The sequence below is a fragment of the Natator depressus genome, chromosome 2 (assembly GCF_965152275.1).
Source record: "Natator depressus isolate rNatDep1 chromosome 2, rNatDep2.hap1, whole genome shotgun sequence".
Lineage (NCBI taxonomy): Eukaryota > Metazoa > Chordata > Testudines > Cheloniidae > Natator > Natator depressus.
Window position 1 is genome coordinate 22,099,105 of NC_134235.1, and position 14,418 is coordinate 22,113,522.

Here is a 14,418-nt window from a genome sequence, read left to right on the forward strand (position 1 = left end):
TTTTTTAATTTAAAGCTGTATTCATTGCTGTTCACTTCTCTAGTAGCTATTATGTCTTGCCCCAGAGTTTGGTGATGGGTAGAGCTAACATTAGGAAGGACTGTGTGGAAAGTTTGGGGGTGTGGTTTTTTTTGTTTTTTTGTGCCAGACATCACAAAAAATCCTTAATTTATTTCCAGGCCATGACACTTGAGCAAAATGCTGTGTCACATCAAAACTACAGCAGGCTCTCAATTTTTTGTGGATGAGAATACACCAGTATTTGCGGTGTTTAGATATGACCTTTGTAGCTGACAATGGACTTTTAACTGAAATGTGCTAAACTTTTCGAGAGAATGAAACCTTCATATTTGAAACTTTAGTTTGCTTTATTGCTCAGAAGGATGGAAGCAAAATAGAGGAAGCAAGGGAGGGACTTTAATGAAAAATTAACCTGTTTTGCTTAAACAGTCTATTTTGGAATGAAAATGTTATTGCACTTTTTTTGTGATGGAATGTGCTGGCTATTAGTGTTATGTCCCCATCTTAGCTGGGCCCATGAGAGCCAAAGGCGAATATTTTCTAAAATAAGAAGGTACAGATAGGCTACTAAGTAAATACAGTAACTCCTTGCTTAATGTTGTAGTTATGTTCCTGAAAAATGCTACTTTAAGCGAAATGATGTTAAGCAAATCCAATTTCCCCATAAGAATTCATGTAAATGGGGGGCGGGGGTTAGGTTCCAGGGAAATTTTTTTTGCAGACAAAAGACACACAGTATACGTTTTAAACAAACAGTTTAATACTGTACACAGCAATGATGATTGTGAAGCTTGGTTGAGGTGGTAGAATCAGAGGGTGGGATATTTCCCACCCTTCTTGCTGCTAAATGATGAACTAGCATTCGGCTGAGCCCTCAAGGGTTAACACATGGTTGTTAATGTAGCCTCACACTCTACAAGGCACCACAAATGGAGGGAGGAGACACAACAGATGCATGGCAGTGGCTGCAAGTATTCCCTGCGGAAACTTGATGATGATCGTGTATGAGAGAGAGAGGTGCGCATTGCCCCTTTACGTATGCGGACCCCACTCTAAGTACGTTGCCTTTTTAAGTATATCCGCAAGTTGAGACAGCAGCTGCTGCCAGTAAGATCCCTCTGGCCTGAGCCCTGTCCAGCTGCAACGTGTGTGCACGTCCCCGCCCCCCCCCCCCGTGCCTGACTGGGGTGCAGCGTGTGTGTGGGGCCCTGCCCCTGAACGCCCCTCCCCTGGGGGGGAGGGTATGACAGGGTGGCAAGGACCCGTTGAATTAGAGCCCTGCCTTTTGCGGCAGGCTCCTGCAACACCTGCCCCTGCCTGGCGGGGATCTGGCTCCGCGGGGAACAGCTGTCTGAGATCTCGGGCAGTGGCTCTTTAAGGGACTGGCATTTGAATCTCCTTTTCGCGGGAAGCGACGGAGCAGGCGGGCTGAGCGCCTTTCTCTTAGCCAATCAGAGCCGGGCAAAACACTTTCCCCCCCCCCCCCCCAACTTTGCACGCGCCAAAAATTCCAAAGGGACTCAGTACCAGTACGTGTCTCTCCGCACCCTGTCCGGGACTAACCGACCAGGGGAAAGAGAGTCCCACAGGACGAGGGGGGCGGAACGATTTCCGCCGGTGCGGCCGCAGGCTCAGTGATTGAGGGGAACAGGAGCAGCAGGTACCACGCGACCTGCTGTCTCTCAGGAGTCGCACCACGGCTCTGCTGAGGGGCGGAGGCGGAGAGATACGACGGCAGGGCGGTGAAGCGACAGCCCGCGGTTTGTGGCGCCAGAATTCGGAGAGACGCCACCGCCCCCCCCCCACCCGCTTGAGCCGGAACGGGTCCGGCCATGGTGATGCTACGGAGCAACACGGGTAGCGGGCGCGGCCGCCCCGTCCCGTCCACCGCCCCGAGCGGTCAGGGGTCCCTTTACGACCTGATGGACTCAAGCTCCGAGTTCCTATCCCTGAACTCCCCGGCGCCCCGGAGCCGCAGGATGGGCACCCGCTCGGCCGCAGCCGCCTCCGGCAGCAAGTGCAGCAGAGGAGCCGGGAGAGCGCCGGAGGCCACGGGCAACGTGAGTACTGGGGCAGCTTTGCGGCTGACAGCTATGCTGATGCCTTCTCCCAGGCCCGCCTGAAGAGTGCGATTCCCCCCGGCCCTCGGCGGTGACTGTCCCCACGGGCTGCGGCGGCGGGGCCCGCGGGCCCGAGCCCTCCTGGCGCCGGCGAGCGGCGGTGGTGACCCCCCTCCCCCGGGAAATCGGGGGTGGCGTTCTGAACTCCACCCAGAAAACGGGGCCCATCCCCATAGTGTGGCGGGGTCTAGGGGCTGAGGGCACTCTACAGCGGGAGCCTGTGGTGAGACACGTCCGGCTTGGCTCCCCTTTGCTGGGGGCGGCTCTGCTCTGGCTTTAGGTAACCGGATTATCCGCGAAGCTGTGTTCATTCCCCACGTGCTGGCTCCAGAGCCTCCTGCGCACCTACCGTTTGAGGGTCAGAGCCTTAGGCCTTGTCTTTAGAGTTTTAATTGTGTGTGTGCGTGTGTGCGCGCGCGGTTGAGTAACATCATGGGCTCCACAGTGGAGATAAAGCACTTCCGTCTCACTCCGATGTAAACTTGGTGAGGTCATCACTATCCTCCTGTGGTTGGCCCTGCTTAGTTTATCTCCTTGTTTCCACTTTTTTTTTTTTTTTTTTTTAAACAGCAGGCTAGTTCATGAGTTAGTCACCCCAGATGAGAACTCTTTTAGCAGTGAAGACAAGGCCACTGCAGTGAGATGTTACTGTAGTGGATTGTGCAGATTAACATGTAGTCAGCAATGAAAGTTTAAAATGTTGTTAATTGTCATTAGCCTTCAGAGTTAACATTTTGCATAAGACATGATCTGCCCTCATTGATTTTACACAATGACTGAAGCTGCTGGAGCACAAAGTTGTAGCAGCCTAAAAAGTACCAGGTTGCTGAGCCCATCTTAATTTAATTCATGTGCATATGGGAGTGGGGAAGGATTCCCTGCTAGGGAGGGAACTGCTAAGAATAGACCTGAGCCTCTTATCTAAAAGAGAACTTTTGGAAACTAGGAAGGGTAAATCTTGTCAGTTCCAACTGTGTGACAAATGCACAGGCATATCCTGCTTCCTCTGAACACAAACTATATTAAAATATTCCCATCCGCCACACACTAGATGTCTTTTTCCCTCCACCCCTGTTCTCGTTATGTCTCAGATCCCAGAGCTGGCCACGCTCATCCTGGTTTACCTGTTAAAAACAATTGACACTGTACTCTATGTATACTCTAACTCTTCACTTAACATGGTAGTTATGTTCCTGAAAAATGCTACTTTAAGCAAAATGATGTTAAGCTAATCCAATTGAGGGCTCAGCCCAGTGTTAGTTCATCATTTAGCTACAAGGCATTCCCTGGGAAATATCCCACCCTCTGACTCTACATCATCAACCAAGCTTCACAATCATCATTGCTGTGTATACACATCTTTTGTCTGGCTCAAAAGAATTTCCTGGAACCTTAACACACACACACACCCCCCATTTAAATTAATTCTTATGTGGAAATTGGATTAGCTTAATATCGTTTTGCTTAAAGTAGCATTTTTCAGGAGCATAACTACAACGTTAAGCGAGGAGTTACTGTACTTCAGTTGCAACTTCTGCGCTCCCATATCAGCCTGTGATGGGGTTTTACTGCTGCTGCAGCAGTATGTTCTGAGTTTATTACTTAGAGACCACTTCACAGGTAACAAATTGAAAAGTTAAGGGATTATTGTGGGGAATGATGTGTGTGGTTTATCGTAAATAAAATATCTAAGCTCTTTATTGGTTATTCAGAATATAGCTGTTTCTGACCAAATGACTTTCTAGGTTTCGAAGTTAAACCAGGTCAAAATGTTCCACCCAGATCTGTTCCTCGTATTCCAGAGGAATTTACACTTAAATGTTGCCATATCCACAGAGAGAACATTAGGTGTCTCACTGGTACACGCCAGTATATGAAATTCAAATGTCCAAAACTACTTCACAACTAAACGCCTTTCTGGTATACATGTGGGAATGTCATGTCACTTCTGAAGTGCAAAACAAAGGGTTTTTCAGTTAATTGCAAAATAGTTGTAAAGCTTCATATTTGCATAATTTAAAGGCAGAACTAAATTTTAAACTTTCCCCAGCAAAGTAAGTATGAGATCAGCCCAGAAGGAACATTTGGGAGTTTGCTGTTCAAAGGGATTTGAAGTGCCTAACTAAATTCCATGATCGCTACCAGTTAACAAAACATCACAACCGAATGAAATTCTGACTTGCATGTCAGAACTTAGTTTGAGAAATGTTAGGCCTCTGTGGTTGAGTATCTTTTGAAAACTAAGTTCTTGGTCCCCTTTGTGGCAAACAATTTTCAGTGGGGCATTCCCTGTCTCCATAGCAGCTGGAGGCAGAACAGATCTTTGCTCCGAGCCTGGGCTTTGTCCTGTTCCTCAGGAGGAATTCTCCAGAATTCTCTGCCTCCAAGCAGCACACGAGAGATTTCAGGTCTCCCTTTGTAGCAGAGCTTTTGCAGGACTTTTAACAAACTGTCAGTTTCTTCAGTGACTTCAAGGCTTTTCTCCTCTAAACTTAAAAAAAAATCCCCCCCACACACAAACTTTCCGAGGTGGGTGAGAAAGACACAACCTCTCCTCCCCTTAGAAATGGCAGTCATAGACAGCAGGAACCCAGTTTCCAGATGGCATGCAGCCAAGATCCATGCAGAGACAGTTGACCAGGCTCCAGCAAAACTCAGCATGGGAGCAAGATCCATGCTGAGATAGTTGAGCAAGTTGCATGAAAGCTGTGCTCACTGAGACCAGGCCATTATCAGTGGCATGAAACTCGAGGGGTGGTGGTGGTGGTTTTTGTTTTTTTCCCACAACCTCCCTCCCACACATGGGATCTGTATTCTCTCAGTTTGCAGAGCAAGTAGGAAAGCCTTACCTGGGCCTCCTGAATCTCAGGGGAAGGCAAGGTCCACTAGAACAACCAGGAGGAAGAAATTCCTGCTTCCAGCCATTGTATAGGCAATGTTCATGCTGAGATTACTGAGAAGGCTGCAAAGCATTTCCTGTTTCTGCAAGCTATTTTACCTACAAATGCTCAGCTGCATGAAAGGTGCTAGCTTCTGTAAACTTTCTGATACTGATGAGTAAGGTTACATTTCAATCACAGGTATTTTTAGTAAAAGTAATGGACAGGTCATGGGCAGTAAACAAAAATTCATGGCCTGTGACCTGTCCATGACTGTTACTAAAAAATATCTGTGACTAAAACTTGGGAAGGGAGGGGCAACTGCCAAGGACCCCTGCGGGAAGGGGCGGTTGGTGGGGCTGGTAGGTCTCTACATGGCTCCATACCTTCCCCGCCCCACCCCGCCCCAAGCAGCAGCAGAGTTAGGGAGGGGGCAGGGGTTGGGGCACGGGATGGGGTGAGGGGGGCTCTGGGCGGTGCTTACCTGGGGGACTCCCCAGAAGTGGCGACATCCCCTTGCTCAGCTTCTGGGCGGAGGCATGGCCGCCTCCGCCTGTAGGTACTGCCCCCGCAGCACCATTGGCTGGGAACCACAGCCAGTGGGAGCTGTGAAGCCAGCACTCTGGGCAGAGGCAGTGCGCAGAGCTGCCTGGCCACGCCTCTGCCTAGCAGCTGAGCAAGGGGATGTTGCTGCTTCCGGGGAGTCCCCCAGGTAAGTTCTGCCCAGAGCCCGCCTCACCCCAGCCTGTGCCCCATCCTCTGCCACCTCCCACACACTAACTCTGCTGCTGGGGCAGGGAGCGGTGGCCTGAGACTGCCCCAGCAGTGACTGGCGCGGCTGGTGCATTGGTGGTCTGAGCTGCCCCTGAGCCAGGTGCACCGGCTGCTGCAGAAGTCACTGAACCCGTGACAAACTTGCAGCCTTACTAATGAGTCATTTGTCTCCAATGGCTCTGGTTCACTCCATTCTGTGCAGTCAATCCCCACGCAGAATCACTTCACTCCATGCTCCTGATTCCCTTCCCTGTTAGATAGGCCTACCTCCTCTCCCCTTCAAGTGATCCTACAGAAGGTCATGAAGTGGCTACTATTTTTGTAAGGGTGACACGTGGATACATGCTTGCAGACTCTCTCAGTCCTGGTCAAGTTCCCCCTGCTGGACACTTGCCAGGCTGCTCTGTTTGGACCCATATGTAGGGCCTAAGTCGTCTTAGGCTCCCTTTTGTCTGCACAGGCTTAAGTCACCAACTCTGGTTCTAGACTTTCTGGCACATTTCCAGCACACAGACTGTCTCATAATCCTTCCCTAGGAGTGGGAGCCCATGGTCCAGCTGCCCTTGACCCTGAGAACCAGTGCTGATCTCCCCTCCCACGATATCACCTCAGCACTTTAGTACACCCTTTTCCAGATCTCCATTCCTGTGGATACTCTGGCTTCTAGTTTACCTCTTTGGGGGGACATGAAAGTTGAAGCCAACAGACACAAGCTTTTCCAAAAACAATCACACTTTACTTTAGACAGCATGAGAGGAATACAGATCTGTGTAAAATAAGAAAATTCTGTATGCAATTCCTGCCCAGTATCTTCACCACTCTTGAGCATTCTTTGAGAATTGGTCAGAGTCCATTCTCCTGAACTTGAGTCCTCCAGCATGTTTCTCTTCCTGTACTGGATCTATGGAGCGAACTGATCTTTTTATAACTTTTAGATACCTTTGTCAGGTGACACCTGGTGAGTCTCAAAACCATCCAAACTCTAGTATCTTGAATCTAATGCCCTGCTTTAGTGGGGGGGAAAAACTTGGTTGCAGTGAGCCACACTACTAAGAAGTTTGGGAGGACAGCTCTAAAGAACAGGAGAAATCTCTAAAGCTGGGGCTTTGAGCTAGATCAGGGGTTCCTCAAACTTCATTGCACTGTGAACCCTTCTGATAACAAAAATTACTATATTACCCCATTCGGGGGGACTGAAGCCTGAGCCCGCCCAAGCCCCGCCTCCCTGGGTGCAGGGCCAAAGCTCTAGGGCTTCAGCCCCAGCAAGGGGCCTATAATCTGAGACCTGCCGCCCAGTCTTGAAGCACTGGGGCTTTAGCCCCAGGTGGTGGGGCTTGGGCTTCAGCCCTGGGCCCCAGCAAGTCTAAGCCAGCTCTGGTGACCTCTTTAAAATGGGGTTGTGACCCACTTTGGGGTCCCAACCCACAGTTTGAGAACTGCTGAGCTAGATACCTCAGACTTTCAACCAAGTTTCTCAGCACTGAGCATGAAGGGGAAGGGCTAACTTTACAGATACATGTGTAGAAAATGAAACACAAACCTCAAAGGTGAAAAGCTCTGTAATTCTTCCTCAACTGGTTTGAAGATGTGATTAAGGTGGACTGGAAATTCCTTATCAAGACCTACTTCTACCTAAGGTTAAGCCTGCTGTGGCTTCCTTAGTGAAGGGCATAGTTATACCAGCTGAAGTGTTCTGCCAACTCCCCAGACAGGCGAATAAGATCTTCACTGAGAGAAAACTTTGGAGTAGTTTCAGCTCTGAGACTATTTGCAGTGATCTGATTGTAGAGGTCTCTGCTCAACTGGGACCCCCGTGAGCATGCATTAAAAAAAACCTACATAAAATCTTCTTTAAACTAGATTTCCCTAGCCTACTTTTCCAGAACTGATGTTTCACCAGTTTCTGATTTGCTGTGCATTTAAAACTTCCAAATACATGTCCCTGAGGAATGCCATAAGTGAAAGGGAAATGTGTCTGTCCTTGCCTGGATTACAGGGTGCAGCAGCCATTGCTAAAAGCTTTCTGAAGCATGGCTTTGAATGAACAAGTGGAAGGGCCAGTTACAGCCCTCACAAAATTCTAGCAGCTCAGTCATTGGCCAACACCATCTTTAATTCAGGAGAGAGACAGAAGATAGGAGGGTGTGCTAACGTTTGGCAAATCAGACTAAGGGTACCTCTGCACTACAAAATTAGGTTGAATTTATAGACGTCGGTTTTGTAGAAAGCGTTTTTATACAGTAGATTGTGTGTGTCCCCATACAAATGCTCTAAGTGCATGTAGTCAGCAGAGTGTGTCCACAGTACCAAGGCAACCGTCGACTTCCGGAGCGTTGCACTGTGGATAGCTATCCCACGGTTCCCACAGTCTCCGCCGCCCATTTGAATTCTGGGTAGAAATCCCAGTGGCTGATGGGGCTAAAACATTGTTGCAGGTGGTTCTGGGTACATATCATCAGGTCCTCCTTCTGTGAAAGCAAGGGCAGACAATCGTTTTGCGCCTTTTTTCTTGAGTTACCTGTGCAGACACCATACCACGGCAAGCATGGAGCCCGCTCAGCTAACCATCACCGTATATCTCCTGGGTGCTGGCAGATGCGGTACTGCATTGCTACACAGCAGCAGTTTATTGCCTTTTGGCAGCAGACAGTGCAGTATGACTGGTAGCCGTCGTCGACGTAGTCCTGGGTGCTCTTTTAACTGACCTCGATGAGGTCGGGGCGCCTGGGCAAACGGGAGTGACGCAGCCAGGTCATTTCCCTTTTAAGTTTCGTCTCATGGCGATTCAGTCCTACCGGCAGTGCACTGTCTTTTAATCAGCAGCCAGCAGAAGACGAGGGCCAGCAGTCATACTGCACCGTCTTCTGCCAAGCACCCAGGAGATGGCGATGGCTAGTGGTAGTACTGCACAGTCTGCTGCCAGCAAGATGTATAAAGATAGAAGAAGTGGCTCAAAACAAGAAATAGACCAGATTTGTTTTGCATTCATTTTCTCCTCCCTCCCTCCATGAAATCAACGGCCTGCTAAACCTAGTTTTGAGTTCTGCCCTTGAGGGGGCCATTCTGTTTCTCGCAAAGCCACCCCCTTTGTTGATTTTAATACCCTGTATGCCAACCCTGTAAGCCATGTCGTCCGTCGTCCCTCTCTCTGTCAGGGCAACGGCAGGCAATCGTTTCGCGCCTTTTTTCTGTGCAGATGCAATACCACGGCAAGCATGGAGCCCGCTCAGATCACTTTGGCAATTAGGAGCACATTAAACACCACACGCATTATCCAGCAGTATATGCAGCACCAGAACCTGGCAAAGCGAAACCGGGCGAGTAGGCAACGTCAGCGCAGTGACGAGAGTGATGAGGACATGGACACAGACTTCTCTCAAAGCACGGGCCCTGGCAATGTGGGCATCATGGTGCTAATGGGGCAGGTTCATGTGGTGGAACGCCGATTCTGGGTTCGGGAAACAAGCGCAGACTGGTGAGACCGCATAGTGTTGCAGGTAGTATTGCAGGTCTGGGACAATTCTCAGTGGCTGCGAAACTTTTGCATGCATAAGGGCACTTTCATGGAACTTTGTGACTTGCTTTCCCCTGCCCTGAGGCGCAAGAATACCAAGGTGAGAGCAGCCCTCACAGTTGAGAAGAGAGTGGCAATAGCCCTGTGGAAGCTTGCAACGCCAGACAGCTACCGGTCAGTCGGGTATCAACTTGGAGTGGGCAAATCTACTGTGGGGGCTGCTGTGATGCAAGTAGCCAAAGCAATCAAAGATCTGCTGATATCAAGGGTGGTGACCCTGGGAAATGTGCAGGTCATAGTGGATGGCTTTGCTGCAATGGGATTCCCTAACTGTGGTGGGGCCATAGACGGAACCCATATCCCTATCTTGGCACTGGAGCACCAAGCCGGCGAGTACATAAACCGCAAGGGGTACTTTTCAATAGTGCTGCAAGCACTAGCAGATCACAAGGGACATTTCACCAACATCAGCGTGGGATGGCCGGGAAAGGTACATGACACTCGCATCTTCAGGAACTCTGGTCTGTTTCAAAAGCTGCAGGAAGGGACTTTCTTCCCAGACCAGAAAATAACTGTTGGGGATGTTGAAATGCCTGTAGTTATCCTTGGGGACCCAGACTACCCCTTAATGCCATGGCTCATGAAGCCATACACAAGCAGCCTGGACAGTAGTCAGGAGCTGTTCAACTACAGGCTGAAGTAGAATGTGCATTTGGATGTTTAAAAGCACGCTGGCGCAGTTTACTGACTCAGTTAGACCTCAGCGAAACCAATATTCCTACTTGCATAATGACAGGTTTCAGAGTAGCAGCCGTGTTAGTCTGTGTTCACAAAAAGAAAAGGAGTACTTGTGGCACCTTAGAGACTAACAAATTTATTTGAGCATAAGGTTTCGTGAGCTGTAGCCACAAGTTCTCCTTTTCTTTTTGCGAATATTCCCACTGTTGTTACTGCTTGCTGTGCGCTCCACAATATCTGAAAGGAAGGGAGAGACGTTTATGGTGGGGTGGGAGGTTGAGGGAAATCGCCTGGCCGCTGGTTAAGCACAACCAGACACCAGGGCGGTTAGAAGAGCACAGGAGGGCGCGGTACGCATCAGAGAAGCTTTGAAAACCAGTTTCATGACTGGACAGGCTACGGTGTGAAAGTTCTGTTTGTTTCTCCTTGATGAAACCCCCCGCCCCTTGGTTCACTCTACTTCCCTGTAAGCTAACCACCCTCCACTCCTCCCTTCGATCACCGCTTGCAGAGGCAATAAAGTCATTGTTGCTTCACATTCATGCATTCTTTATTAATTCATCACACAAATAGGGGGATAACTACCAGGGTAGTCCAGGAGGGGTGGTGGAGGAGAGAAGGACAAGGCCACACAGCACTTTAAAAGTTTAAAACTTATTGAATGCCAGCCTTCTTTTTTTTTTTTTTTTTGGGCAATCCTCTGGGGTGGAGTGGCTGGGTGGTCGGAGGCCCCTCCACCGCATTCTTGGGCATCTGGGTGAGGAGGCTATGGAACTTGGGGAGGAGGGTGGTTGGTTACACGGGCTGTAGCGGCGGTCTGTGCTCCTGCTGCCTTTTCTGCAGCTCAACCATATGCTGGAGCATATTAGTTTGATCCTCCAGCAGCCTCAGCATTGAATCCTGCCTCCTCTCATCACCCTGCCGCCACCTTTCAGCTTCAGCCCACCACCTCTCCTCCCGGTCATTTTGTCCTTTCCTGCATTCTGACATTGTCTGCCTCCACGCATTCATCTGTGCTCTGTCAGTGTGGGAGGACAGCATGAGCTCAGAGAACATTTCATTGCGAGTGCATTTTTTTTCGCCTTCTGATCTTCTCTAGCCTCTGGGAAGGAGAAGATCCTGTGATCCTTGAAACACATGCAGGTGGTGGAGGAAAAAAAGGGACAGTGGTATTTAAAAAGACACATTTTATAGAACAATGGGTACACTCTTTCACGGTAAACCTTGCTGTTAACATTACATACATAGCACATGTGCTTTCGTTCCAAGGTCGCATTTTGCCTCCCCCCAGTGCGTTGCTAGCTCCTCCCTCCTGCTTCTTCCCCCCTCCCCGTGGCTAACAGCGGGGAACATTTCTGTTCAGTCACAGGGAAACAGCCCAGCAGGAACGGGCACCTCTGAATGTCCCCTTAAGAAAAGCACCCTATTTCAACCAGGTGACCATGAATGATATCACTCTCCTGAGGATAACACAGAGAGATAAAGAACAGATGTTGTCTGAATGCCAGCAAACATACACTGCAATGCTTTGTTGTACAATGATTTCTGAGTATGTGCTACTGGCGTGGAGTGGTAAAGTGTCGTACCATGATGGATGGAATAAGTCTGCCCTCCCCAGAAACCTTTTGCAAAGGCTTTGGGAGTACATCCAGGAGAGCCGTGAATGCCAGGGCAAATGAATCATTAAACACGCTTGCTTTTAAACCATATATACTATTTAAAAAGGTACACTCACCAGAGGTCCCTTCTCTGTCTGGCGGGTCCAGGAGGCAGCCTTGGGTGGGTTCGGGGGGTATTGGCTCCAGGTCCAGGATGAGAAACAGTTCCTAGCTGTCAGGAAAACCAGTTTCTCCACTTGCTTGCTGTGAGCTATCTACAACCTCATCGTCATCTTTCTCGTCCCCAAAACCTGCTTCCTTGTTGCCTCCATCTCCATTGAAGGAGTCAAACAACGTGTTTGTGGTAGTGGTGGCTGAACCCCCTAAAAGGGCATGCAGCTCATCATAGAAGTGGCATGTTTGGGGCTTTGACCCGGAGCGGCCATTCGCCTCTCTGGTTTTTTGGTAGGCTTGCCTCAGCTCCTTAAGTTTCACGTGGCACTGCTTCGGGTCCCTGTTATGGCCTCTGTCCTTCATGCCCTGGGAGATTTTGACAAAGATTTTGGAATTTCGAAAACTGGAACGGAGTTCTGATAGCACGGATTCCTCTCCCCATACAGCGATCAGATCCCGTACCTCCCGTTCAGTCCATGCTGGAGCTCTTTTGCGATTCTGGGACTCCATCATGGTCACCTCTGCTGATGAGCTCTGCATGGTCACCTGCAGCTTGCCACGCTGGCCAAACAGGAAATTGAAATTCAAAAGTTTGCGGGCCTTTTCCTGTCTACCTGGCCAGTGCATCTGAGTTGAGAGTGCTGTCCAGAGTGGTCACAATGGAGCACTCTGGTATAGCTCCCGGAGGCCAATACCGTCTAATTGTGTCCACAGTACCCCAAATTTGACCCAGCAAGGCCGATTTCCGTGCTAATCCCCTTGTCAGGGGTGGAGTAAGGAAATCGATTTTAAGAGCCCTTTAAGTCGAAAAAAGGGGCTTCGTTGTGTGGACGGGTGCAGGGTTAAATCGATTTAACGCTGCTAAATTCAACCTCAACTCCTAATGTATACCAGGGCTGAGAGAAAAGGCTCAGATTCAACTCCAGGTTATCCTTGTGTGGATTCCCAACACAATTCTAGCTTTGCATCTAGCCTGTAATTACAACAAATCAATATATAAACAACTTCATCAGAGGTCTAGTACTAGCATCTTTGGTGAATTAATTCTTAATTATTTAACAACTACGTGATGTTGGGTCCAGACCTTGTGCATGGGGAACATACCTGGTTCCCATTATGATGTGGGGCAAGGCAAGGCGGGACATGTAGCTCAAGAAGTAGATATGGAGTATAATCTGTCTCATACTATGAACTGTCAGGTGCACCCCTCCACTTTCAGCAGATGAATTTTCAGGAACATGGTATGTATGTATACCATCTTCCTTACGAGAAGCAGCCTTGTTCGATCCAGAAGTGGATGCTCTATTCCCCAGAGTTCTACACCAAGAAAGAAAATCCAGGCCAGCTGTCTCACCAAGAGGCACTTAGAACCAGGGGAATGCAGTCTAGATCATTTAGCCTTTTGTTGGATTACAGACCAGTTTGAAAGCCTGTTAATCACCTACAGACATTTAAGTCCAGCTTGGAAAAAAATCAATAGGTACTACATGAGAGAGAGACAGACACCCAAAATCAGAGGGTGATCTAATCTCATGAAGTTGGCAAAAAGTCCTCAGTCAAGGGGTATGGAGCTGCTCTGCAGCATTTCCTACAGGTCGCTGGTGACAAACTGTCTTTCACAGTCTCGCCCTCTCTAGGCAAATACAGTTCTTCTCAGAGGTAGTCTTATGTTGTTCAATGCTGAATATGAACTCCAGCCTCCTCAGTTATTTCCTTAGCCCTCTTTCCTGTAGAGGGATGGGAGGATTCCCAGGACTCTTCTCTTACAGCTGCAGGCTTCTCCTTAAGGGAGCAGTTTGCTCCGTTTTGGGTCAGCCTTCCTTAAGCATCTGGACGTAAACTCCAGCCTCCTTGGATATTTCACAATACTCTTCAGGTGTAGGGGCTTCGCAGCACCCTTCTCCTCATGTAGTCTCACCTAATTCCAGGCTGCTCCACAGAGTCCCTCTTCTAGAGTTCAGCTTTTGCTGAGTCAGCCCTGAACTGGTCCTGTCTGGATCTAGGAGTACTCTCCAGCTGCTGTTGAGCTCCCAGCTATGCTTATTTCTCTTTCTGTTTCATTCCTCAGAGAAGGAGTTCATTTCCCTTTCCTAGAAGGCACTCATCCTGTTATAAGATTCAGGTGCCCTCCTCCTAGGCCCAATCAGTTAACAAAACTGGGGTGTACTAATAAGGCACAGATGCACTTAGCCCTAGCTCACCCTTAAGTGCCAGTCACTCTGTGACCACCTCCTTTATTCTCCTCCCTTCCCCCCCCACCCCCCTTAATCACTGAGAGTAAAGATGGTAGAGGAGATTATGAAGGAACAGGCCACAGTGAATATAATCAACTTCTCATTAACTCTCAGGTCTGGGTTCTCAGACCTGAACTAGGTGTAACTGGAACCGCCTCTCAAACTCCCAGCAAACCCATGCACACACAACAGAGTGCCAACAGGGACCTATCCTAAGTAGTATCCACGAACCCATCAGCTGGGAAGCTCCGAGGAAGGAGCTGTAGTTGTTCTGAGAAAGTGATAGAAAGCCCTCCTAGCATCTCAGACGTTATTTTGTGAGTCATCTGAGGTTTGGTGTCCTTGTAATGCCAACATCTAATCAGC

At 49.0% G+C, this 14,418-nt stretch overlaps 1 protein-coding gene across 3 annotated transcripts in view; it reads left to right on the forward strand.

The window, feature by feature from the left end:
- The first annotated feature begins 1,534 nt into the window (after positions 1 to 1,534).
- Positions 1,535 to 14,418, forward strand: part of ATAD2 (ATPase family AAA domain containing 2) — a 107,172-nt gene continuing 94,288 nt past the window's right edge. For all 3 annotated transcript variants that reach the window (XR_012637969.1, XM_074943886.1, XM_074943887.1), the window contains exon 1: positions 1,535 to 2,081. Coding sequence is in view for 2 of the 3 variants with exons in the window: in XM_074943886.1 (XP_074799987.1) it covers positions 1,854 to 2,081 (228 nt within the window). In the remaining variant the exon portion in view is untranslated. The remainder of the gene's footprint in view (positions 2,082 to 14,418) is intronic.